The sequence below is a fragment of the Brachycentrus maculatus genome, unplaced genomic scaffold, assembly GCF_059751285.1.
Source record: "Brachycentrus maculatus isolate JH-2025_06_01 unplaced genomic scaffold, ASM5975128v1 h1tg000537l, whole genome shotgun sequence".
Classification (NCBI taxonomy): Eukaryota; Metazoa; Arthropoda; class Insecta; order Trichoptera; family Brachycentridae; genus Brachycentrus; species Brachycentrus maculatus.
Genome location: NW_028281283.1, coordinates 275,298 through 303,147, shown reverse-complemented (window position 1 = coordinate 303,147; position 27,850 = coordinate 275,298). Strand labels below are relative to the sequence as shown.

Genomic DNA, 27,850 nt, shown 5'->3' with positions numbered 1-27,850 from the left:
ATTTTTATATTATTACATTTATAGCTTGCTCGTTTATATAAATGTATCTTATTTGAAGGCATTAAAATTTCTCGATTTTTAATTATTTTAATTCTTGTTTGATTATCTACAGTTCAAAAAAAAAACAAAGTGTGGCTGATGTTAGCGCCTTCCATAGTATTAATAATTATAAAAGTTGATATTATGCATGTAAATTTACGATTTCAATGAGGAATGTTTACAACAACAAAAAAATCTTAATTATTGGCAAGGGTATATTTATAACATTTTAAACAAATCGTAGGCCCACTATAAAAACTCACAGAATTTTAAAAATACTCATTTCAATTACTTGATTTGTTTTTTTTTTAAGTTTTTTTTTATTAACAAATTATATTTATTTATAATAGCTATAAAAGATAAGCAGTATTTCTCTATGAAAGAGAAAAAAATGTATTTTTAACATTTCATATTGAATGACATGAGATAAAAAAATAAATAAAACTAAGTTGTTCCTTTATACTTGTCGAAGTTAATAACTCTGGATTTAACAATATCCTTCAGATTATATGCGGATAGTTTTGGGGTCCTTGTTTTATTAATGCTCCCGAAATCCACGTGGTGTAAACCGAAACTTTCCCTGAAAAAATATCGTGATATTAAAAATTGTTGGATTACACTCACACAGGTATAGTATCAATTTAAGAATGTATGTTTCATTTAAATATTCAAGTTCTACTTATAATGCTTGTAATTTTTATCATTTTGGTAAACCTTTGCATAGAAAAAAACAGTGTGCAAAGTTGATATATATTGTAGTACATACAGCAGACAAGTATGACATAACGCGATACTTTTTTTCTTTGCTTTTTACCAAACCAGTATTATTTACAAAATCGTTAAAACCACATTTGTTGTGCATAAAATAAATTATATTACCGGTGTACGAATAATGAGAAGAAAAAATTTATACATGTATATAAAGAAGTAACAGTTAAATAAAATACAACCCAGAAAGGGATGGTATAATCAGTCGAACAATCAGTTTTATAATTCTTTTTTATTTACATTATTTTTTCTAGGGTATGTAAAGCAGACCTTGAGTCAAAGTATCTTATCTAAAAATAATGATATTAAATAATTTATTTGCTTATAACACTACACTTAATATTTGAAATACAAAAAATATTCATTTTTTATTTGTTCACAATTTTAGTAATTGTCGAGTTTGTAAATAACCCACATCAAATCATAAATGTGAATCCTGGACCCTCGAGGAAGGTGACAAAAATAATAGCCCTAAATGTGGCTTCATCGCAGGATGTTTCGTATATCTAGGACGGACCTAACGATGATAAAAGAGGTACTAGGTAGAGAGGGGAAAACTCGTCAATTACTGACCTCAATCAAGGGACGAAAAGTTGAGTTCCAGGGACTCGTCATGAGACATGACCGGTACCAACTTTTATAGGAAATAAAGATGAGGCACAGGAAGAAAAAAGGTCCTGGCTCCACGATATGAATAAGGGAGTGGGCCAAGGTTCAACGTGCTTAGGATGTCTTTACCCTGGCGTGGGATTATTTAAGATATGTGGTGGCCGACCTTTAGGAATTAGAAAAGCACAAGTAGAAAAATAAGATGAATTAAACTAATTTTATAATGGCATGCAATTACTTTACAGTATGTACATGGATTCTTTTATTAGCATGCTTTTTAACATTGAACATATTGTAATCACAATAATATGCAGGAGAAAAATAAAAATAAAAGCAAAAATTTAATGCGCAAATATGTATCGTGTTTTATTTATTTATTTTTTCTAATTTTGTATATTAATTACAACCTTGGCATTGCTTGCAATAAAGATTATTTCATCCCATCAACCAGTTTTCAATTGAAACTTGATGTACACTAATAAATAAAATAAAATAAACTGATTTTATTAACCGTTACAGCGCGCTATTGTGAATATATTTTGGCATTAAATATTTATAATGCATCATAAAATAATGTTAAAGATTGCACAATTATTTATTCTGAAATACTCTACCAATAAAAAATAATTCACAGTAACGAACATTTCATTATTGAATTTATAATTTAAATAAAATAATTAATTACTTGTTAATAAAATAATATAAACATTAGTGTTTTTCGATATGTTTACGCATAAGTACTTTATTTATACGAGTGGTATTTAAATTCTAACGTTTTATAGTTCTACGAATGAATCCTACGTAAGATCTATCTGTATCATCATGGAGAATTTTCAAACTGATGAGTGTTTTCACAAGGAGAAATAGCTCATCTAATATATTAACCGTTAATTGTTTTTTCCCTATAAAATAATAAACCATTTTGAAAAAAAATAAAGCAATCATATTTATTAGCCAGGGACAACATATTATGTGTGTAGTAACTGATATAATTTGCCTGCAGTCAATAAGGACTTACGGTTTGGCAGGAAATGATCATCACGTTAAGTGATGTTGGGCGAGTTGTATGGGACTGAATGTCAATGTACGCACAGAAGGTGCCTATACAATAGGACCAATTATATTTTTTTGACCACCAAATAGATGTTTTCTAAATTATTATTTAACTTTGTGTCGTTTGCTCTTTAACGTTACTTTTCAGACAGTGACACTCCAGGTATTACGTATATTAGGTGATATTATTTATGATAATTTTGCATAAACTACTAAAATTATACTAAAACGAAGCGTCCATTTTTGGCGCCTTACAAATCAAATTGGCATTTTTCAAACCAAATTGGAAGACTTACAAATTAAATTGGAAGTTTAACAAATCAAATTGGACTTTATATTGTATTTTATAAAAAAAATATAAGTACTTCGAATTCATATTAGTACTTCATATATCGTCAATGTAAATACCTGCCCACATATTTTATTCTTAAGACTAGCAAGTTAGTGCGTTAGTCGTCAAGTTGGCAAGCCTGCGCGGGGCGCTGTCATAGTTTGTACGCGCCATTTGTACCAACTGAAGTTTTCAGACAAGATTTCAATATTACTTTGAATCATGAGCTACTTTGATAAAAAATTAAATCTAGCTTTTTATAAAACACAACATAACGTCCAATTTGTTTTGTATGACGTCCAATTTAAAAAGAAAAACCTCTATCATTTCTTGAACTTATAAATAAATAAAATTACATAAAAGCATAACAGCAACTTAGATCAAAGATATACAGTGCGTTTTTGATATCTCAACATAGATGTAGAAGAATATTGAAGTCTGGGAATTTTTAAAGAGTATAAATACCAAACTTCCATATTCTTCTTTATCTATGTTGAAATATCAATAAATAAAATATGTAAAAATAACTAATAAAGTGGAGAAACGCAGATTTGTGAATAAGTATTTAGACAGTCAAAATGTTGTGAATATATTATACTATATGCATAATGCAGTTCGCACATACGCTAAAAGTGAATCGAAATGACGCGAACAAGAGTTATAATAATTCCGTTGTTTCTATAATTCAATATTATATTTTATATCTAAATATGTAATTTTTAACACAGGTAATAAACGAGATTCTTTGATTTACAAAAAAACAATCTTATATTTGACGTATGATCCTAGTGTATCGGTCAGCCTCTGTAGTACCTACATATATACAGCCGTTATTCTTATTAAACCAGATTTCTCAACCACACTGGAGTTGTGGATCAATCCAGATTAACAATTTACATCCATCATATTGAAGTCTTCATTCAACGTACATATAACACAACTGGACAATCATTGGATCCTTTTCACAAGAAGGAAAATGGATTTGCTGAAATTACAATATATGAAAATAATACTTGTATGACGAAAACTATGGTACAAACATTTAAATTTTTTGCTAAGGAAGGTTTGAAGTTAAAAAATGCTTTAAAAGCTTATTGATAATTGTTGGTTAGAGACGGTTTATCACATTTTTAAATCCTTAAGATCAGATTTAAGTTTTGTACTGACATTTCTTGGTGGAACTGCATATTATAGAATAAAATAACAACTATGTTGTTTTTTCCAGCAACCGGGTATCATCGTAATCGACATCATCAGACATCCCAGTCTACTCGTCTTACATTTGACGAATCCGAAAAATTATCAATATTTAATAATACATACATATATATGTAGTGATTAGTCATATTTTCTTATTTTGTTTTTACCTTATGTTTTTTATATTCCCCCATTTGTTATATTTTCTCATTTGTTTATTTTAAATATGCCTCTTACCTTATGTTTTTCTCATTTATTTATTTTAAACATGCTTCTTATGCCTATTTATTATACCTGTTTAATGTTTTTTTATATTTTGCCATGTATTACTTTTGGTTATTTTTTAAAAGTAAATTTATTATTTGTGTTCCAGTCTTGTTAACCTGAATCCCATGTCCCAAAATGAGAAATTGAAATTACTCATCGGGAATATTATATATATATATATATATATATATATATATATATATATATATATATATATATATATATATATATATATATATATATATATATATATATATATATATATATATATATATATATATATATATATACATATATATATATATATATATATATATATATAAAAGACTTATGTATTTAATATGTTTTGAAAAATAAATAAATACCCATTTTTCACACAACATTTTCCCGCAGATACATAAAATACCCAGATAAATAAACATTAAAAAACACAATAATAATATGTAACTAGTAAAATGACCTCATGACCCTAATGTATAGTTTTGATAACTCTTATTCATCAAAAATTATCTGAACCATTCTTAGGCAATCATGCCAATCGACCTACGAGTATATGCATATATACATCAATTCCTTGCCTACATAAGTTATATGTAAAGTTATAACGTAAATGCCTAATGTAAACAGTTGTTTTTAATACGTAGTTTACGTTACGTACATAATACTTATGTACGTCATTTTAACTATGAATATTTAATGATTTATCTGAATATACATACTTATACAACTAAATAATTAATATCTTTGTCAGTGTTGAGTAACCTTTTTACCGTTAGTCAAAATTCTAAATTCATCAATCTACGAGGGATAAATACATAAAGGGATATGATTTATTTCACGACCAACGCGTTTCTGTAACTTATTCTGGTTAAAAGAAAAAAATTAAAGGACACATTTCTAATATGCATAATTTCACAATACTTGTGAAGCAATGAAGATGTTAAAAAACAATAATGTAATCGACAATGCTAAGTGACAGCTGCTGTCAAGAAGCATGCTGTCCGCCATGAGCAATGTTTAGTTTTGCGTTTGTTGCTGTTATTTTCAACAGATGTCGCTGCCATTACGGTCAAAAAAGCTCTTATTTAAGGTTTTAAACGGTCACATATTATATTATATACAAAAACACGTGCCTATTCGAATGAGCGTTGTATTGAAAATTCATACCAATCACTAACAAATAACTTTAGAATATGTAAAATTTTTAACAAACGAACATTAACATGTTTTTATTATTTATAAATTATGTTTTGTGAGTTCATACATTTTAACAAAATAAATAGATAACAAAGTACCTACGAAATTATTTTTTAAATCGTTACTTACATGAAGGCAAGGTGATCCTCCTACGCTTCAGTCCAGGGTAATATTAAATAAATATTGCTTTGATAAAACACGCATTTCTTTTGACCTCCCAGGGTATCGAACCCAGGACCTCTAGTATAGTAGCCAAATGAGCTTACCACTACATTACGTAGGCGGACAGTGGGTTCTACAATGATAATGATAAAATATACCTACTTCCTTCTCTTCATCTAACCCTTATCCGCACCAATGGTGCATAGGGAACTGCATCATATAAACGCAGTGTCATCTTGATCATTAACACATGAAGAAAATGTGATCAGCCCTTCGCTTCAGGTCCCAGTCCAGGGTAATATTAAATAAATATTTGAGTGAAAATCACATATATTTATTTGACTCTCCCCCTGGGAATCGAACCCGGGACCTCCAGTACGGTAGACAAGCGTGCTAACCGTTACACTATGGAGGCGGACCTACCTACTGCATAACTATATAATAGACCGTACAATGTAAGTTAATGTCAATGAAACAGATAACTCACATAACGAAGTAAATTAATTGATTTACATTCGATTACTAATGGTTGAAACAGGTGCAAATAAAATAACGTATCCCGTGATGTGGTGATTTGTAATTCATACATTATGTTATTCGCAATTAAGCAGTAAATTAAGTACTGTATAACAACCAGCCTTATTAAGTATGTAGGAGTCGCCTTGAGGTAGCTTTCCATCCACCTAAACCCAACAGATCACATGTCACGAATTAAAACATCACTTAATCAACAATTAATAAAAAAGAATACTCATTATGCCAATTATCCATAACTGTATTTATGTAATCCAACATTTTACTTGCTTGCATTGAAGTAATAAATAATTTCAATAATTTACACTCAATTAACATAAATATATACAAAAAATATATAATTCATCTAGGAAACGATAAGTTGCAAAAGTGAACTCATAAATAATTATTGTATTGTATTTACGAGTATGTGGATATATCCATAAAATACATAAGTCTGCGTCACCACGTACAGGGCTTTAACGTCGTCATGTCGGTACGGTGCACAAAGGTTTACGATCCATATTGACGGCGCAACAAAAATAAAATAATTTTTTTAAAGGTATATTTTTATGACCAAAACTTGTGTTATTTGAGACACTTTTATTCAAATACGAAAACCCTCACCCGTATTAAAAATTTGCATAGGACACTGAATCGTATCGACGCAGTGTTACCTATTAGTCCCACACTTCTTGTACCAGTCCATAGTAATATCAAATAAATTCAGTCAAAATCGCTTATATTTATTTTGACCTCCGTAGGTAGTAAAATCATAGATATTCAGTAGATATTTCTTTATATCCGTAAAATTAAACAAATAACCATATTTGGTAATCTTTTTCAATAATTGATTCGGCAGTCACTTAATGTGTATGTTTTACTTGAAAATTTGAAATAAAAAAACATCATTTTCAAAATCCGTATCTAAAAACGCTATTTGAAAATGTTGTAGAATGCATAGAAACACGCGTCACGTTAGATTTTAAAAAATATGATGAGATGTAAAGAGGAGAAAATTACTGGCTGAATTTTCTACTTTTTGCCTGTTGGAAAATAACAAATACGAATACTTAAAACAAAAACACAGATGTTTACGGAAAGCGTAATATATAAAATGATATTCCATGTGTTTAAAATAGAACCCAGTCAGGGATCCATAATGAATAAACTGAAAAAATACTTTTTGGAAATATATCTGATGTTAGTAATTAATTAGATGTTAGTAGAATATTTTCTATTTTCTACATCATATTTTCTTATTTGTTTCCTTTAAACATGCTTCTTCCGTTATGTTTTTATGTCTATTTACTGAATCCGTTTGTTTGTTTTATATTTTATATTTTGCTCTATGTTTGTTTTGCTATTTTTTTAATATTTTTTACTTTCTTATTTGTGTTTCAGTCTTGTTTATTTTTTACTTTTTTTTTATGACCGTGTTTTCAAATATTTTTTTTACTGTAATCCACTCTTTGCTTTTATTTTTTTACTATCTTATTTACTTCGTATAAAATTTTGTCATTTTTGTAGGTACCTTGTTAACCTTAATAGTAAAATCAGTAATGGAAATTACTCATCGGGAATATTAGTACATTTGTTTACCTTATAACTTTGAAATAAGTACCGTATTATCGGAGGGAACATTTTAGGGAGTTAATGTTTTTAAAATGTATTTTAATTTTGAATGACTCATTTCAGTTATTTCTGCTGGTTAAAATGTTTTAAAAAAACATTTAAAATATCAACCCCTTATAATGTTCCCAGCGATAACGCGGTACCTATCTCAACGTTATAGGGGGGTGTACTGTAATATGTTTTAAAATAAATAAATTATTTTATGTATGAATTGCTAAATCAAACACAGATTTTTTGAGTCTACTAAGTTGTATTTAATTGTTAAAAAACACATAAAAATTAGTATTTTGACAATTGTTTCGCCTAGTTATGGCATTTTCAAACGAATGTTTGACATTCGTATAAAAATTCCACAACTAGGCGAAACAATTGGCACAATATTAATTTTTATGTGTTTTTTAACAAGTAATATATAAATTAAAATGAAGTTTTTTTTTAATTAAAGGCCAAATAAATAAATTATACTAACGTGTAGCCAGATCGCCATTCGAAGCTATCCAGAAGGGACCAGGCGATGTAGGTAGTGACGTGGCAGCCGTCCTCGTGCATGGCCAGCAGTAGTTGCTCCAGGTACCGGTTGAAGAAGTCCACGCGGCCATGGTCCTGCAGGCAGAAGGGAGTCGACACGCCGTTCTCTGTCACCACCACAGGCACGTCTCCATACTCGCGCTTGATCCACTTCAATACCTTACGAAACCCCTCGGGAACCACCTAAATTCAACCATTAAAATAGCTTTTTTTATTTCATTTGCGGGAAGAGTAATTACCGTTTCACTCAACTGGTGGTGGTGTTCGGCGGGAAGGGTAATTTTACCTCTTCACTCGACTCATCGTAAATTACGTGTAAGTTATTTTTACGTATGACTTTTGCGGCATCTTTTGATCTTATATCGATCAATACAGTATGGTTAAATGTTACCACTTCTTTTCGGGAATGTTTATCTCTATTATGAGCGTGAATCCGCCAGATTGTGTGTTAATATACTTGATTAAGCATCTCAACGTATCATCCACCGTTCACTTTGTGTAATACCACTTAAATACACTTATTATCCTATCCATCGGAATATCCGTTCCATCATCGGGACAAATATTGATTAAAATGTAGACTAAATGTAGTCAAATATAAACTAAAAAAAACTTTAGTCCGCATTTGAGCTGACGATGGAATAGTTATTCAGAAACCGGTAGTCATGAAGTAACGTTACACAAAGAGAACGATGAATGATAAGGATAGAGTTATATTATCACACCACAAAGTTAACAATGGTTAATATATAAAATATATTTATACAATCATTAATGCCATTAAATACATCATTTTTATTTTCAACGGGCGACAGAAGCCGTAACGTAGTCGGGTATACGCTCGACTGCGAAACTGGCGTCCCAGGTTCGTTGAATAATAATAATAATATCAAATAATTAATGTATTGCCATTTTTGTTGAACTACTTGAAGGACGGTTATAAAAACGTGGATAATGATATGATAATGATAATGAGAGATACATTTTTATGTCGTCAATTGGTCTCGGAGAGTCGAGTAGTCTGAGTCTAGGGGAGAAAGAGGAACCGACATAATTTTTTTGGATTTTCGCTAATTACAAAATGAATTCAAGAAATATTTCTTTTCAATTAAGAGTATTTGTTATGAGGTTTTCAAATCTGCCTTTCATATCTACAGACAAGCCTCTTTTTAAAATAATTTATATAAACAACATCAAAAACCGTAACAGGGTTTATTTTAGTCCGAGATAACTTGGATTATTCTAATCCTAGATTATTCCTAATTACTTATATTAATACAAATGCTCATGTCAATACAAATCACAATATGAAAATAAGTGTACATCATAAAATTCGCGAGTGTTTACGAGTTCTACAAAACGGATATTTTTTTTTAGCAACGTAAAAGTTCATTTCGACTTAAGCGTACACTTCTTATTTGCGATTGCTTGTTCATGCAATTGCTTAGAGAAAAGTTGTAGAAAAATATATATTAATCAAAAAGAGCGTGCTTATGACTAATTACACAGTATAAATAAACATTATAAAAGCATTATATAACATGACATTGACCCGGTATTGACACCTCATTTTTTTCGTTTAAATTAAGGCACCTATAATCAACATAAAAAATAATATCCTAGACAAGTCAGTGGTTAGTGACTCGTGACTGATAACCCAGAAGCGGGAGTTACATTGGAGAAGATAATTATTGTGCGGTAATAACATACCAGTAGAGTTGCAATAGTAGCCACATGTTGCATCACCGCTTTATTGTGAACTTAAGATTATTTTTATTTTTATTTAATCTTCGCCTTATTACTGGTTCTAGATATTGCGAAACAAAATTTCTCAGAACACTTATATTTTTTCATATATCAAATGTTTGTGTGCATAAGTAGGATGACTTTCTATTCGTCAAACGTTAGTGAGATTTGTTTTCGTAAATTAATTTTTTCTTTTGAGTGGTGTGGCAAGTGGACTATATTGAAAAGTATGACAAGAAATATATATTCTACAGATCGGTCTGACAAGAATACCTACTGTTTTCTGTTGATTAGTGTGGCAAGAGGACTATCTTCTATGGAAGAGTGTGACAAGAGTTATATATTTTCTGCAGATCAGTCTGACAAGAGGACTATTTTCTTTTGATCAGTGTGGCAAGTGGACTATCTTAGAGTGTGACGAGAGATATATTTTCTACAGATCAGTCTGACAAGAAGACTATTTTCTTTTGATCAGTGTGGCAAGTGGACTATCTTCTATCGAAGAGTGTGACGAGAGATACATTTTCAACAGAACAGTCTGACAAGAGGACTATTTTCTTTTAATCAATGTGGCAAGTGGACTATCTCCTATTGAAGAGTGAGACAAAAGGTATATTTTCTGTTTATTAGTCTGACAAGAGGACTATTTTATTTTTATCGTTGTGGCAAGTGGACTATCTCCTATTGAAGAGTGAGACAAAAGGTATATTTTCTGTTTATTAGTCTGACAAGAGGACTATTTTCTTTTAGTCAGTGTTGCAAGTGGACTATCTCCTAATGAAGAGTGTGACGAGAGATGTATTTTCAGCAGATTACTCTGACAAGAGGACTATTTTCTGTTGATTGAGTGGCAAAATGACTATTCCTCATGATAAGTGTGGCAAATGAATTATGTTGTATTGAATAATGTGGACAATAAAGAGCAAAATATTTTATTTTAAGAACACCATAAGACATCAGCTTAACCCGGGCACACAGTTTATTATCCCGCTGTTCTCGTTTAGGTGTGTTTCCTGCAAGACCTTCCCATTACTAAAGAATATGTTGATTTTAACTGGATGAAGGTAGGTTACAAGGGGGTGAAGAGCGCTCTAGTCTTTTTTCTAATTAATCATTATCAATTATTCAATATAAAGCAAGAAAGTAATAATACATGCAGGTATTTAAGTTTGTAGATAAGGACAATGTTTCTGTATTTGATTTTTCATCATCTTTGTTCCCCCCTTATCATATTTCCACCCCTTCCAATACTTCTCCCTTTCGCTCTTCTCTTTCCTTCCTCCATTCCACTCCACCCCACCCACCTCTTAAGTAACTAATCACAATATTCCTCCAATAGATTTTTTTTGCAAATATATACATAAATGGGGAAAGTTATTTAAGTTCTTACTTAAGTTAAAAATTAAGTTCGTAGTTTTATTTTTTATCTATCAAGATATTTATGTATTTAGTAGAAGATAAATAGAAACTTAAAAAAAAATATTGTATGTTTTTTTTAAGACTTGCGCCATCAATCAAAAAATATTGTAACTTATTTAATCAAATAAATAAAATTAAAATACGGTGTGTTCAATATAAAGCAGTATTATATAATTCGACATTTTAAACTAATATACCAATTATTCTACTACGCCAATGAATACTTTTTATTATTAACGAAAAATGTTACGTATACTTATTTAAAGGAGAGAAAAAAACCTTTGTTACGCTGACAAGGCAATTTGAATAATAAATTAAAAAATGTAATCGTAGTCAGCAACTAACACAAACTTTACTACAAAGAGAATCAATACGAGTACAATAATTTATTTGGACCTGTTTTCGCGCGCCAAATTATAAAAGACAATTTTAGAAGTACCATGTTCACGAAAGTTTGTCAATTTTCAAGGCTTTACTTTTGTTAAAAATGATTGCATCTAGGTCGATGGCTTTTTATTCGTGCGGTTGATGTTCAATTTTATTACGAATTATTTTGTTTATTTATTTATCAGACTTCTTGAACAGAATAAATGAACATTGGCGGGCTTATTGTATAACTTACAAAGAAGCAATAACTTTCAACCAACTAAAAACAAAGTTCTGATACAAGTCAACATTTGTATTCATTGTACAGCTGTTTGAAATTAGTTCGTGAGAATTTGTGTTTATTTAGATTGACAGTGACAGGGACTTTAAAATTTAAATTATATAATTAATATAATCACAGTATACAATTAGAATTTTTTTCACATATTCTTATAATTTTCGCTACTTAGAGAACAAAAAAATGTATTTTAATTTGAACACATTTGATTTTTTAAACGCGACATCACTGGTAGAATTATTTACAACAATTTATAAATTCCAAAGAATGATGTAGCACATGTGAAAGTGTCATCATCCAGTATGTGATACTGTTAAATTATAAACTTACTCAATATGTTATTGCTAACACACTTTTTTTATAAATTGTTTTTGTATGTAGATCGGTGATAATAGTTATTATTATCATTTTAAATGAAAAATATCTCTAAATTATTTATTTATTTCATTACATTACTTAAAAGTATAAAACAATTAACACAGCAAATCCCAAAAATTGAGGAGACTCTGACAGATTTTTTTAAAAGTAATACGAGGATGAAATATAGCATCAATCATATATTTATTGTTATTCATTAAAATTTTACTTGATTAAAACCACTTTTTCTTAAAATCTATTGTGACGTTGACTATTGTTTTGATGCATTCAACATCATTATCACCCGTGTCACAACGGATTAAAAGAAATAGTATTATTGACAGGCGCTGTAGCGTAGTTGGGTAGACGCTCGACTGCGAAACAAGCATCGCGGGTTCGAATTCAAGATATATTCATTTTCAATTGGTCTGGGTGTTTAAGATGTATTTTTCACATTTACCTTCCCTATCTTCACCATCCTACCTGCAGACAAGCCTCTAAAATAGAGACTTTGCGGGTTATTCCTATAAAAAAAAAAACAAAAGAAAAAATATTTTCATTAATATGTATTTCCACAAAGTGACTGCTGAATCAAGTAATGAAATCATATATTTTTTCTTTAATATGTCGATTTAAATACAAATTATTAAGTACATTTATTTTTTGTAATTAAAATAGTTTCCTTAATCATAATATACTACAATATATGTAAACATAAACCAACAAAAAAAGTGGGGAAAAATATTCAGTTTCATTACAATTAAGTCCATTTTATTATAGGATTTTGTTTCTTACCTTGACATTAATCAAATGACAACCATCCAGTTTTCATTATCATATTATTTTTTTATTGGAAACAGTCAACAAACTTTTTACAACATTTTATATCTATTTATTTTTTATGCAAATGTATTTCAATAAACATAATCATTCGTTTGCAATTAAAGTTTATAACTATAATTTTACCATCGAAAACCATTCCTATCGAACCAAAATAAATGTATGTAAAATTAAAATGCTATCACTAAAATGTAACATGTGTAACTTGCAATATAAACAGCCGAACATTAATTTGAAATATGGTCTTGAAATTCAATGTAGCCCTAAAATTATCGAGACATTCTGAAATAAAAAAAAACAATTGAATTTGTATTAATGTAGGTTACCAACCTCACCAATGAACAGTTTAGTTGAATTGTGCACAAGGTTATTTTTAACCTATGATTTCATCGAGGTTTAATTTTTAAGATATTTACTTGTTAATGACGAGTGCATGTTCAAAAGTCAATTAAAATATAAACATTGCACTGGAATCGCAAATAGTTATTATTTTCGTCCTCGAATTGAAAATCTTATGGTATTAATTTTATGGTAATTGTAGCCACACTGCACCGGATCTAATAGATATCGATTGGGTTCGTTTTTTATATCATGAATAATATTTGCAATTATAATTTGTACATACATAAGAAACAGGATCGCCATTAGTTTCTAAACAGTTGGGCTTTTATCGACAAAAAACTACGAGTGTCTTTTTTTCTGATATTTCAAAATCTCAATACACCACTGCATGTAGAATGAAAAAAAATATCTCCACGCTGGTGACTGATAAAAAAAATTCTTTGACCATTTTTGACGGAAATATTAATCACCTCTGTCAACGCTTTACGTTATTATGAATGTATAAATACAAACGTTTAGTATGATTTCCTTAGTTTGCCCACTCAAAGGCCTTCGTTATCCCAATTTCGTAGCTTCAGACGTGGTCACCACATTTTTCTTCAAACATGCAATTACTTAGAGTCAAATACTAGTAAATGCTAACAGATACCGTTGCTATGGTCAATCAGCGATGCGATTCTACTAACACATTTACATGCCTGCATACTACACAAAGTTTTCTTTGTGTTTGCTTTGGCATTCTTATCTGGTATTGATTATTTTTAAATATTAATTTATTTGCTAATTTAAAAATAAAAATACCCTATTATGGACGAATTCTTTCAGTGAGCACATATTCATTTATGCGAAATATTTGTAAATTATTTATGATCGCATATCGCTCACTCCTTTCAAGAACGTCATAAATCAAAAATCGTCAATTTTCAGTTGTGCATGTTTTCGAAATGCCCAGAAAATGTACTATAGGGTCCGCCATCTAAAGTTTTTTTTTTCAACTACTGCTTATTTCGTGAATGGTAACACTTAGCTCATGTCTGATTTGACAGATAATTAGTTTTATCCTTCCGCTGAGCGAATATGGTTGTGTATACGCTTGAACAACGCTGGGAAATATTGCGACATTACTTTGAAAATCATGGTAATGTTGCAGAATGTGTGCGAAAATTGCGTACGGTTTTTGGAAGAAGAGAAGCACCGTCAGCTCCGTATGTTCGTTATCTTGTGAAAAAAGTGAAAGAAACTGGCATCCTCATCGATAAACCAAAGCGTGAAAAGCCAAAAACAGTGCGTACACCCGAGAATATCGATGTTGTGGCAGAAAGTGTGCGTGAAGCGCCATCAACATCAATTCACCGTCGTTCTCAACAATTGAACATTTCGGAGACATCATTGAGACGAATTTTGCATAAAGACCTTGGTATGACGCCATACAAAGTCCAATTGGTTCAGGAGTTGAAGCCAACTGACCATCCAATGCGTTTTCGCTTCGCTGAGTGGGCCTGCGATCGACTTACAGAAGATGCCGATTTTGCCAAAAAAATCATCTTTTCGGATGAAGCTCATTTTGATCTTGGCGGGTATGTAAACAAGCAAAATTGTCGTATTTGGGGCACAGAAAACCCGCACGCATACATTGAAAAGCCGGTACACCCAAAACGAGTCACTGTTTGGTGCGGATTTTGGTCCAGAGGCATAATTGGGCCATTTTTCTTTGAAAATGAGCAAGGAGTGGCCGTTACAGTCAATGGCGATCGTTATCGGGCCATGTTGAACGGATTTTTGTTCACAAAAATTGAAGAGGAGGATATTGGCAACATTTGGTTTCAACAGGACGGCGCTACGTGCCACACAGCCGAAGCTACACTCGATGTTTTGCGCCCTGTTTTTGAAAAAAAAAAGTTATTTGGCGGACCCTTTATATCCCAGCAAAAGAGGCATATTTTTAACTTAATATTTACCCGCTACAGGACATAAAATGTTGTTTTTGCATTTTGAAAAAAAGGTATTGTTTAATTAATTTTTTAAATATACTAAATATTTTTCAAATGGAGAAAAAACTTTCTGGTTTTACTGAAAAGATCTGTTTCACAGAAAAAAGTTCAGTAAGTGGCTTAATATTAATTTTTAATACATTGTATTATATTTTTTATCTGTAAAAACGTTCTCCTGAAAAATCAAGTATTTTGATTTATGACGTTCTTGAAAGGAGTGAGCGATATGTACATTGATTAAAAACCAGAAAATCGAAAACTTTGCAGAATGGCAACTTACGAATGAATTGTTGGACAAGGGATTTCCGCATTAAATACTGTTTTTACAATAAAATTTCAAGGGAGATTTTTTTACTGAATTCAATACGGAACAGGAAATAGTGGGAAACTGAAGAAACGCATACCGACCGACTAGATTACTTGTAAGGAATAAAATATTTTATCACAGGAAAAATCTAAGATAATTCTTATCACAAAAATGATAATTAAGGTCGAATCTTTACTTGTTCAGAATCATAAACTTTGAACAAAGAAATAAAATTACAAAGCTTATATTATGTTTCGCTAGAAATAGTCGAGAACAGGCAAACATAATATCTTGTATGTACATACTATATAAGCATCTGTACACTCGTATTTAAATATACTTATTTTTTTAACACTTCGTTCCTTAAATGATGACAAGGCTTCATTCGCATTCGTATAATCATTTTATTGAGTTAGCAATAAAATGAATATACGAATGCGAATGCGAAGCTGAGAAACCAGCAATATTAAAACTGTAAAACCGTAACTCAAATAATGTAATCAGGGCAAATATGATTTATATATTGAACTTGTTCTTACATAAATTGTTACAAATATGGTCCAAAACTAAATAGTCTACAATCAATGCAAAATATTATACACTTTCAATGAAAAAACGGATGAAACTTGATTTCAAGCAAAATCCATTAAACTAATTTTTTTTAAATTCATACATTCATACATGGTCAGTCTTAGATTACATGTGGGATAGTCCACTTTTGCTTTGACTCCCACGTGTTATAAACGTTTAAATAAAAGACAAAATAATTTTAGCATCGATACATGAGATTATAAAAATCTTGATTGAGTTTACGGAGAAAAAAACAATATTTGGATAATAATTCATACAATAGTTAGATCTTTATATGTTAAATTATAAATATTAATGAATTCCATACGGTATTTAAATTGCATAAAGTCATACATACAAACATAAAAATTCATACATTGTAGAGATAGCTACTGTTGCATACACACCCTCGTACACTGCTAGTATGAAATATAAAGTCATTGTTACACATTTTACGTGATTCTTCTTAGAATAATTTTGAAATTGATTATTGTATGACAATTAATATTCGTATAGGTTTATCGTTATACCGAAAACATCTTCCCCTAGCCTGAGAGAAGAAAATGATCGCTTAAACCAACTAATGATACGTTATAAGTCATGTAAATGTCCAGACTTTCTATATTCTCTTCAGAAAAAAATCGTTTGTCTTGTTGAGAAATGTATTAAAATATTATTTTCAATCTTTCGTGGATTATGGAGATTTATACACAAATATTTTGACATACTGAATTATGCTAATTAAATTACTAGATCGAAAATTTACCCATGTCTAAAAAGTGTCAGCCCAGACACTTTTCAGAACATATAATAAGAGAGAGAACATATTTAATAATTAATTATTTTGGATAATTTATTTTATGTAATGCCATTTTCGTTAAATATGTACCTACTACCTTAAGGGCGCTTCACCGTTATTAAATCGGGGAAAATAATTATGGAAATGCTTTAGCAAACAAATGTATATACCTGCTGGTGAAAGAGCCTTCCATGCCATCGATCCCGCAACAACAAAGTCACGCTCACCATATTCTGAATCCTAAAAACTCTAAAAGCTCTGTTTTAGAATTTATAAAATCATAGTAACATGTGGCTCTGGAAGAGCGATATAGTTCTTTCGTAAACTAGCTAACTACTGACTATCATGCCGATTCCCCGCAGGGGTATGCAGAGAAAATTTAACGACAGAACAAACTGTCTTGGTCTGTGTTCGCAGTCAATCTTCGCCTCTTCCATATTCATGCATCTCCTCATACATACCCGCCGATTATACTGACTTCTGACGTGACCTGCCCAAGTATTTGAAATGCTCGATCATCCCAAGTCTTCCTAGGTCTGTCTCCAACTATATTTGCCTCATAAATTTATTTTAGAGCTCTTCCTTCACTCGTTCGGTGGTAAAAAGCGTAATTACACATTACGTTCGCAGGCAATTTGGAACGCTCCATTTTCAGCGTCACGCGTTAAGTGTGTAATCCTTGAACCGCGAGAAGAGTGCAAAGACATTGAGGTTTAACTAATTTTGGCAATGTCCAATAATGAACTAATAGTGTAACGAGCGATATTAGGAGCGAACTGGCTGCATGGTCCAGTTCCGCTGTCCTTCGCGCTGCTCTCTTCCGCTGTGGGTCGCTGCTCCGCCAAGGCGACTCGGCGCTGGTCTATATTACCACTATCGGTATAATACACTCGCGAGGTGATCTTAGAGCTCGAGCCACATTCTGCATTTACCATAATTATCGATTGGCAGGTGTACCACATAACTGTTAAGTCCCAGTATTCGTTAAATTGCAACTTTCAAATTTCTCTAAACCCAGGTAACATTTGACGTAATTGATTTAAATACCGTTTTTGTATTGAAAAATAAGTTTATCTTCGAAATAAATATATGGTTTTGAAAAGAAAAGGGTTTTTGTAAAAAAAATCTTATATACATTCTTTTAAAAAATGAGCGCGAAAACGCGTGCAGCCCTAAGCGCGACCGGGCACATTCCGAGTTGAACGGTTGAAATCTAAACTTTAAGGGGTAACTCGCGATCTGTATGATTCATTATGCGTTCGGCACAACTGTACAACACTATTTTTACTGTACAACATATATTTTTAGGTAAAACCTGAAGGTTTTTTTTCCATTTGAAAAATATTTAGTACCTATATTTAAAAAAAAATTAAACAATACTTTTTCTTCAAAATGCAAACACAACACTTTCTGCCCTGTAGCGGGTAAATATTAAGTTTAAAATATGCCGCTTTTGCTGGGATATAGTTCATTTTCTGGGCATTCCGAAAACATGCAAAACTGAAAATTGACCATTTTTGATTTATGACGTTGTTGAAAGGAGTGAGCGATATCACAACCTTTAGAATTGCACGTTTACAGAATTACAAGTTCACTGACAAGTTTCAGTATGTACTCAAATCGGAATTCTAATTATGTTGCAACAATCTAATTTTAAATTACATGTGCCAACTATTGCTCTGTTTTTTTTCATGAAAATGAAAGGTATGAAATTAAACTGCGAGGACTCGAATTATTATTTATTGCAAGCGATATTTCCGATATATTATTTTCTGTAATAAAGCAGGTTAATTTCTGTGCCGTACCTACATTAAGACGTTTAATGCATATTAAATTTACAATGTTAACTGTAATTACCTACAATAAAATCAGAAACTTAATTGAACTTGAAACATTCTTGAATGTAAAAAAATATGTGTGTTATAGTGATTAGAATAAGATTTTTAATGACATTTCCATCTAGGTTACGGAATAATTTACTTTTTTATTATTTTTTTGAAACTATGGAAAAAAGTCCTTGTTTTATTTTGTTATTGAACACTTATTGCAATATACCTGCATTACAACCCATTTAACTATAGATTTATTCAGGGCTTTTTTACCAAGTAACACAGTGAAACGGCGTGCTGGCAACTTTTTTCACAGATAGTTTTTTTTTTCAATTATCAAAACCAATTAAAACGATTGCGTTTACGTAACTACAATCTTTATTTATATAATTCGTCAGAATGCTAAAATATGGTATTGTAATGAATATTTAAATGAAATTTGCATATATTTTTTTAGTAAAAAGCTCATGAAGTGAGTTCCGGGACGTTATTCGTTAAAAAAAAAACAGTTGTCCTAGTGATCCTACCGGGAACTCTAAAACTTATACGTTTCAGTAATTCCGACGAATTAATGTACGAGTTTAACAATTTACAAAACATGTAGTCACACGATATTGTCACATATTATGTGCGTTAGTGTTATTGAACGTATTTGCCTCAAGGAACAATCCGCATTAATAAAATTATAAAGCCGTGCAGAATCTAACCTGAAATATTTAATTTCATTACAACTCACCCATTGCCAAGACGCCGTAGTAGTTTTCCATGTGGGGTCGATGTATTCATAAGCCCCCGTGTCGAGGGGCAGGGACCTAGTGGCCCCCCGGCCGGCCGAGCCCTGAACGAGGACGGTGGTATAGTGGTTAAGGCCGAAGAAGTCCGAGGTGCCTTTGATGGAGAGGACCTCCTCGGGCGTGAAGCGCGGCAGGCGGGAGCGGGACAGCCCCTGTGATGAACTAGCCCTGTCGACAGCTTCCCTCACTACAGAGGGGTAGTCCCCGGACTTGGAGAATATCGGGTGGCTATACAACCCTAACTGAGCATATAAAAACACAACTTTATCAAGCGATCAAATTGGTTGATAAAATAAGGAATTCTTCTTTCTTCATCTTCAAACCCTTATCCGCACCCCAATGGTGCACAGTGCCCAATGGTTATCTTGATCGTTAACACACGAAGGAGAGGTGATCAGCTCTCCGCTTCAGGTACCAGTCCAAGGTAAAATTGAATAAATATTAAAGAGAAAAAATCACTTGTATTTATTTGACCCCCCCCCCCCCCCCCAAGGAACCGAACCCGAGACCTCCAGAACGGTAGCCGAGCTTGCTGGGCATTACACTACGGAGGCGAACAGGATAAAAGCAATTACTAATGTTATTTTCTATGTAAAGGCAGCTATACATGTGTTAAATTATTACAAATCTATATTACAAAGATATTTGTCCATTTTAAACATGATTTACAGCGTCAAATGTGACGAATAATTGGGTTAATTTTATGAAATTAACGGCTCTTCAAACTTCGTCATTTTCTTTGAAATTTGTGATAAAATATCGCTCACTCCTTTCAAGAACGTCATAAATCAAAAATCGACGATTTTCAGTTGTGCATGTTTTCGGAATGCCCAGAAAATGTACTATATCCCAGCAAAAGTGGCATATTTTTAACTTAATATTTACCCGCTACAAGGCAGAAAGTGTTGTTTTTGAATTTTGAAGAAAAGATATTGTTTAATTATTTTTTTTAAATATACTAAATATTTTTCAAATGGAGAACAAACCTTCAGGTTTTACCTAAAAAGATCTGTTGCGCAGTAAAAAGTTCAATAAGTGGCTTGATATTTTTTCTAATACATTGTATTATATTTTTAAACTTTAAAAACGTTCTCCTGAAAAATCAAGTATTTTGATTTATGACGTTCTTGAAAGGAGTGAGCGATATGTATTAAATTAGTCAAATAAATTATAAAGAATAAGATAGTACATAAAAAGGCTTCTAGAAGATTATAGCCTCATAATGTTACCTAAAAATATTTTCTATCCTAAAATATAAATAAAATAAAAACCTAAAAGAAGATATTGGAGGTAAAGATAAGACAATCGTAAATCCAAATCGTCAATGGTTGTAGAGAGATGAATAATTTTTTTACATAAATTTGCACTCCAGTTTATGTAATACTCGTAATATTGTGTTCGATATTTTTTGCTATTTTTTTTTCTTTTAACTCTTATCAGTACCCAATGTTGCATAGGACCCTGCAGCGCATCGACGGAGTGTTATCTTGATCGTTAATAACATGATGGCAAGGGAATCAATCCAGCGGTTCAGGTGCCAATCCAGGGTAATATTAAATACATATTAGACTGAAAACAATTGTTTTAACCTTCTTTGGAATCAAATGATTTTTAAAACATGAACATAGCTGCATTTTTCTTGGTGTATATATATAACATAATTAATAAGGTTATAATTCGATGTATAATGCCGGAATAGTTGCGCCACTAATGAAACTTATTACATACGGGATAAATTTCGTTTTGAATTAAGTCTGCAATTTGTAAAAAAATTGTTTTTTACCAAATTTAAAGACGCAATATATTCTTAAATGACTGTGGAATAATTTGTTTTTTTTTTACTCACACTTATTATTCTTACGTTAAGAATTAGAAATAATCTTAAAAACATATTTTTTAGTGAATGTTTTCATGTGCATGTTTACTAATACGACATCATTCTAAATTTTCAAAAAATGAGGTGTTTGTGTTGATAAAATGACAAAGACTACAAATAATAACGCAAAGTCGTTAAGACTCGACTCATGTTTTGTTTTTCTCGCGCCACAAATAAAGATCGATGAAAGTAAAACCGCAATTTCCGACGGAAGTAGATTGATAATATGTATTGTGAAATATATAATATATAAGGTAATAATGTTAGCATAATACACAAAGCTTTGCGCAATCGGTTGCAGAGAGATACGTATTTGAGATTTAAAATATACGTGTGCGTGAGCGTGTGTCTAACCTTTTCATAGCCGCAAATAAATTACGCCGCAGTGCTCAACAGGCCAAGTATTTTTTAAAAAAAAAAAAGTTGTCTAAAGATTTTTTTTTGTTGTTTTTATTGAATTATAATTTACTTACCAAATATTATATCCCGCATCGATTGTTAGAGTTTTATTCTTGAAGTTAAACCAGTTTCAAATTTTCAGGGTTGTCACACTAAGTCGCACACGCAAGTTTTTATTAAATTTAATATTAACACACAACTATTATTTATCAATGGAATATTTTAAAATAATAAGAAAAACACAAAAAAATTGAGCAAAATAAAAACCCCTGGCGTTCAAAACAATCGATTAAAATAATCAATATTTCAAGTGGTTTGAGTGGTAGCCCTAATGACATCTGTCAACTGTCAGCTGAAAGTGATACCGATAAATCACTTAAAAGTATTTAAAAACTTTATAAAATATTTTGTGACAACTTCAACTGATGGCAATGTATGTTCCGTTTTTGACAGATTGTCAATATGAGTTAAAACTGCGGAGTAATACGTCATCAAAAGTACTGACGAGATATCTCGTCTCTGGCCATACGGGCACTCCGCCATTTGCCGAGATATCTCGTCTCTGGCAACCATCAGGCTATAAAGTTTTTTTTCTTACGTGCATTTGCATGTACATTTCAGCTGCATCCATATCTTGTGAAGAATTAGTTCGCGGTTCTCCATAAAATGTATCCATTGTTATCCCAATCATTCCTATAAAAACACTGCAATGTTTGGTTGGTACGAACAAATTTCCTCGCTGGTCGTATTCAAATTTACAAATGAAAATATCGTCCCAAGCTATTTAGAAATAAATGTATCCATTTACTCTCTATTACATTTGACGTGCTATAAAATAAGAGGAGCGACATGACATTCTAGTATTCACAGATCAGAACAGTGCAATACTTCTTAATATCATTTCGAAAATTTCCCACCCTAAACCAAGATTGTCTAAGGAATCCAATTCTCTTTTAGAACATTCTTCCTTCAAATCCTTATCCGCACCCCAATGGTGCATAGGGCACTCCATCATATAAACGCAGTGTTTTTTTAAAATCGTTAACACATGAAGGAAAGTGATCAGCCATCCGCTTCAGGTACCAGCCAGGGTAATTCTGAATAAATATTTTACTGAAAAAATCACTTATATTTATTTGACACCTCCCTAGGAATCGAACCCGGAACCTTCAGAACAGTAACTGAACGTGCTGACCACGGAGGCGGACCTTAGCGCTATGGAATACACTACACATATTTTATTTGATGTAATATCGTATAAAATCTTATGAATGTAGTTTTTTATTATGATATTCCTGATATGAAAGTTGCAATGTTCATGCGCTGTGACTAATAATATGCTAGTGGGAACTATGGTGTCTATAGATGTCGTTTCATGCTACTCTACACATATATAGTCTATACATGTTGAAGGATGTTACTTCAACATGTATACAACGTCTATAGATATTTTGTCATGTTACATGTCATGTGACACTCAAAAGATCAAAGAGTAAAGAAAGAGATTAATGTCCAATTACAAATTTACGAGTACCTTTCTGGGTTTGTCGAAACTCTGCATCATACAAATGGAAAACCTTGGAGTGTGCCAGGAGCTGATTATGTGCACAGAGGTATTCACCGAGGCCTGAAGAGTTCAATGTTGGAGCCAGTGCCATTCCACCGTACGCATAGTGACATGTCTGGTGAGGCTCATTAATAGTCAGCCAAAATTTCACACGATCTCCGAATAAGCGGAAGACAATTCTTGCATAATCCACAAAATAGTTCACTATTACAGGATTGGTCCAGCCGCCAAACTCGTGGAACGTCTGTGGCAGTTCCCAGTGATAAATGGAAACCATAGGGGTTATATTGTACTTCATAATTTCATCTATCAAATTGTTATAATATGCTGTACCATCTTCGCTTATTTTGTCATCCATTCCAGAAGGAAGGATTCTCGGCCAAGAAATTGAGAAACGGTATATATCCAACCCCATGTTGTGAACTAGTTTTATATCATCTTTGTAAAAATGGTAAGAATCTGCCGCAGTATCGTGGTTACTTTGATCTGCTATCATTTCTGGCCTCGTATGCACATAGCGGTCCCACAAACTTTCACCTTTATCTAAAATTAAAATAATAATCCCCTTAAATAAAAATATGTAGTACTGAAAAACATACACATTTATAAAGAGTCATTAACCTTTAATAAAACATACAATAATTACCAGATAACTGTTTTCTTGTATATTCCCAATGAGAACCGTTATTTCGTTTTATATTAATTAAATTACATTTATAATATACATTATTACATTTTAATAAGAGTTTCCTTTTGTATGAATCAAATAATGGATGGCAGAATCAAGACAAATTTCATCGTTCTGTGGTATCAAATACTTTAATGTGTTTATAAAAATAAAATACAAATATTAACAAAAGAAACTGCAAACACACACTAATTGCTTCCCTCAATTCTCGGATACAAAACCTCTAAGCCTCCTGTAAGACCCAAACTTTCAAAACAAAACATTTTATGAACAAAGAAGCAAAAATTATTGAAAATGTTTAAAATTTTGACCTGATTTTATGGTAAATTAATTTAATAAATTTCAATGTCCCTATCACTAAACATATAAATTAATACAAATTTGGAAAGTCTGCAAAAACACAAGGGACATATCGCTCACTCCTTTCAAGAACGTCATAAATCAAAAATCGTCAACTTTCAGTTGCGCATGTTTTCGGAATGCCCAGAAAATGTACAATATCCCAGCAAAAGAGGCATATTTTTAATTTAATATTTACCCGCAACAGGGCATAAAGTGTTGTTTTTGCATTTTGAAGAAAAGGTTTTATTTAATTATTTTTTTAAATAAACTTACTATTTTTCAAACGGAAAAAAAAGCTTCTGGTTTTACCTAAAAAGATCTGTTGCACAGTAAAAAGTTCAATAAGTTGCTTGGTATTTATTTTTAATTCATTGTATTATATTTTTAAACTTTAAAAACGTTCTCCTGAAAAATCAAGTTTTTAGATTTATGACGTTCTTGAAAGGAGTGAGCGATATATGTACGCAAACACTTTTGCGTGATATCTATTAATAAGGTTGTACTTATTATAAATATATATTTTAAAATATAATTTCCTCATTGAAGCCATCTGTGTTTAAAAAAATAAACAAATTCTTGTTTTAAAAACAATATATTTTTTTCATTACGCGTTAAATTATTATTAATTATATGGATACTATAATAAGTCTAAAATGACAATAAAAACTCAACATAAAATATGTCACAACAAATTGAGAGTTTTCAAATTGAAAACATTTGTAAATTCCTAGAGTTAAATGCCTCCCATTTTACATAAGTAGCAGTCTACCATATAACTGTGACTTTCATGCAAAGTAGATGAGGTAAGTTTCGGTAATTCAGAAGAAATGCATCAGTGGATCAATATATCCCAAGCTAAAAATTAGATCTTTTCGGTTATTTTTCATTAAATCATTTGACAAGATCAATATCAATATATAATAGGTTGTCATACAAAAAAACATCAGTGGTGGGGGAGAATTTTGATCACAAATCCTATCAACAACGATGGCGATAACTTAATCAGTCAATCTGAATAGATCAGTCAATCGTGAAGAACCCACATTTAACTAAATTGTATGCAAACAAAATGGGCTAAGAAAGATTTATATTAATAAATTCGGTACTATTATGGCTATAACATTGGACATATAAATAAAAATGTATTTTAATATGTTTAGCTTCAGCCTTCCAAAAAATACATATCCGTTAATCTCATTTTTGACTTACCACTTTGGTTCCAAGCTCCTTCAACCTGAATAGATGATGTTGCAATGCCAAATTTAAAATCTTCAGGAAAAGCATACTGACTGATTCTATTTCCACAACTAAAATGAAACACAAATCTACTTATATTTATCAAAAATGAGCATACTTCACTTAACAATAAACGAAAAATGTATTTTCAAATCTATTCTTACAAAAATACTAAATAAAAGAAGTATCAGATGAAATAAAGTGTGACAAAAAATATCCTTTCTTTTTTTTACACCTATCAAAATTTTAATCTAACATCTTTGATAGATGTAAAAAACATGCAAATTTTAACATCTTTCTGGAATAAATTAAGTACAATTAAAAAAGTTCAACTGTGTTATATCCTAGTGCTGTTTTGGAACAATTATTTGTCAACCATTACACTATCAAAGTAGACAGACACATCTCTAATAGGCTCTTATTCTTCTGATATTCAGATTTCAATTTGAAAATAATAATAACAAAAGAATTTCCATTGTAAATAAATGTAACAAAAGATATGGGAAACCTAGATAATTAAAAAATAGGTAAAAGAGTAAAAATAAATAAATAATATATATATATATATATATATATATATATATATATATATATATATATATATATATATATATATATATATATATATATATATATATATATATATATATATATATATATATATATTTATGTATACATATACATATATATATATATATATATATATATATATATATATATATATATATATATATATATATATATATATATATATATATATATATATATATATATATATCAAAATATAAATATCCTCAACATACCTTAATGTAAAATAACTTAAAATGCATGTTAAAAAAAAAATACCGATAACCATTTCGGACACTAAATGTATGTGTACTGGTGTAACTCAAATATTATCCGGACAGATAAATTATTGTCGGATTCTCTGACACATATAGTTTATCTCGTAAGGAAGTGTCATAAATTACATTTAAAATTTTAAAATGTGGTATTCATTTCATAGAAAAATATAGGGTGAACATAAATATTGTTGGCACTCCTCAGTTATTGACACTATTAATTTCATTTGTGAATATTATTTAATATTACATATTATATTGGAAACTTAAGTATCTCATTTTGATGCCATAAAATACTGCCGATACTAGCAACAATGATTTTGCCTAAATATCTCTACTATTTAAGATAACACACTAACACTATTTTGGGGACTGATTCTATGTGTTTTTTTTCTAACTGAGTAACATATTTTCAGAAAATAGTGATGCCCCGCATAACATACCCGCATTTCATTCCAGGAGCAAGATCGTTTTATGAACCGCGTTTTCCCATTAAAAATTATATGCGTTCTGTAGCATAAAATAGTGTATTGTAACATAAAAAAGATTCTCACATTTTTTTTACTTTTTATTCAGACTCAGTTTTCGGAGTCTACCGAGGCTTGCAGGGTCAAATTCTCTTGATCCATCCTTTCATTCTGGCTGCTGGCTTCTTGATAAACCTTTAAAAGGTTGTCTGTTTTTCTCTTTTCTTCAACATCTGCCAGAAATAACGGGCAAGAGTGATATCATTCATCATTTTTGGCCTCAACTGAGTTTGGACAGCGAGTGTTGGTAAACTCAAGAACTTCTTCATATTTGACCAGGATGTCCTTGATGGCAGCAGTTGAGATTGATTGATTCGATTGCTCCTTTTCGTTGGCAGATGAAGCTTCCCTTTGAGCTTCATCATGTTGCTAGACTAGAAGTGCTTGGAGCTCTTCAGCTTTTCTTCTTTTCAGCT

The 27,850-nt window shown here is 31.1% G+C and overlaps 1 protein-coding gene across 1 annotated transcript; it reads right to left on the bottom strand.

Moving 5' to 3' along the window:
• Positions 1 to 242: 242 nt before the first annotated feature.
• Positions 243 to 26,973, bottom strand: LOC148301592 (myrosinase 1-like). Its single transcript, XM_088273043.1, has 7 exons — positions 26,869 to 26,973; positions 26,039 to 26,136; positions 23,767 to 24,342; positions 22,831 to 22,925; positions 19,900 to 20,199; positions 8,241 to 8,482; positions 243 to 619 (listed from the first exon to the last, which is right to left on the bottom strand). Exons 1-7 carry the CDS (start codon positions 26,919 to 26,921, stop codon positions 484 to 486), a joined length of 1,500 nt encoding a protein of 499 aa, XP_088129169.1. The 5' UTR covers positions 26,922 to 26,973; the 3' UTR covers positions 243 to 483.
• Between the last annotated feature and the right edge of the window lie 877 nt (positions 26,974 to 27,850).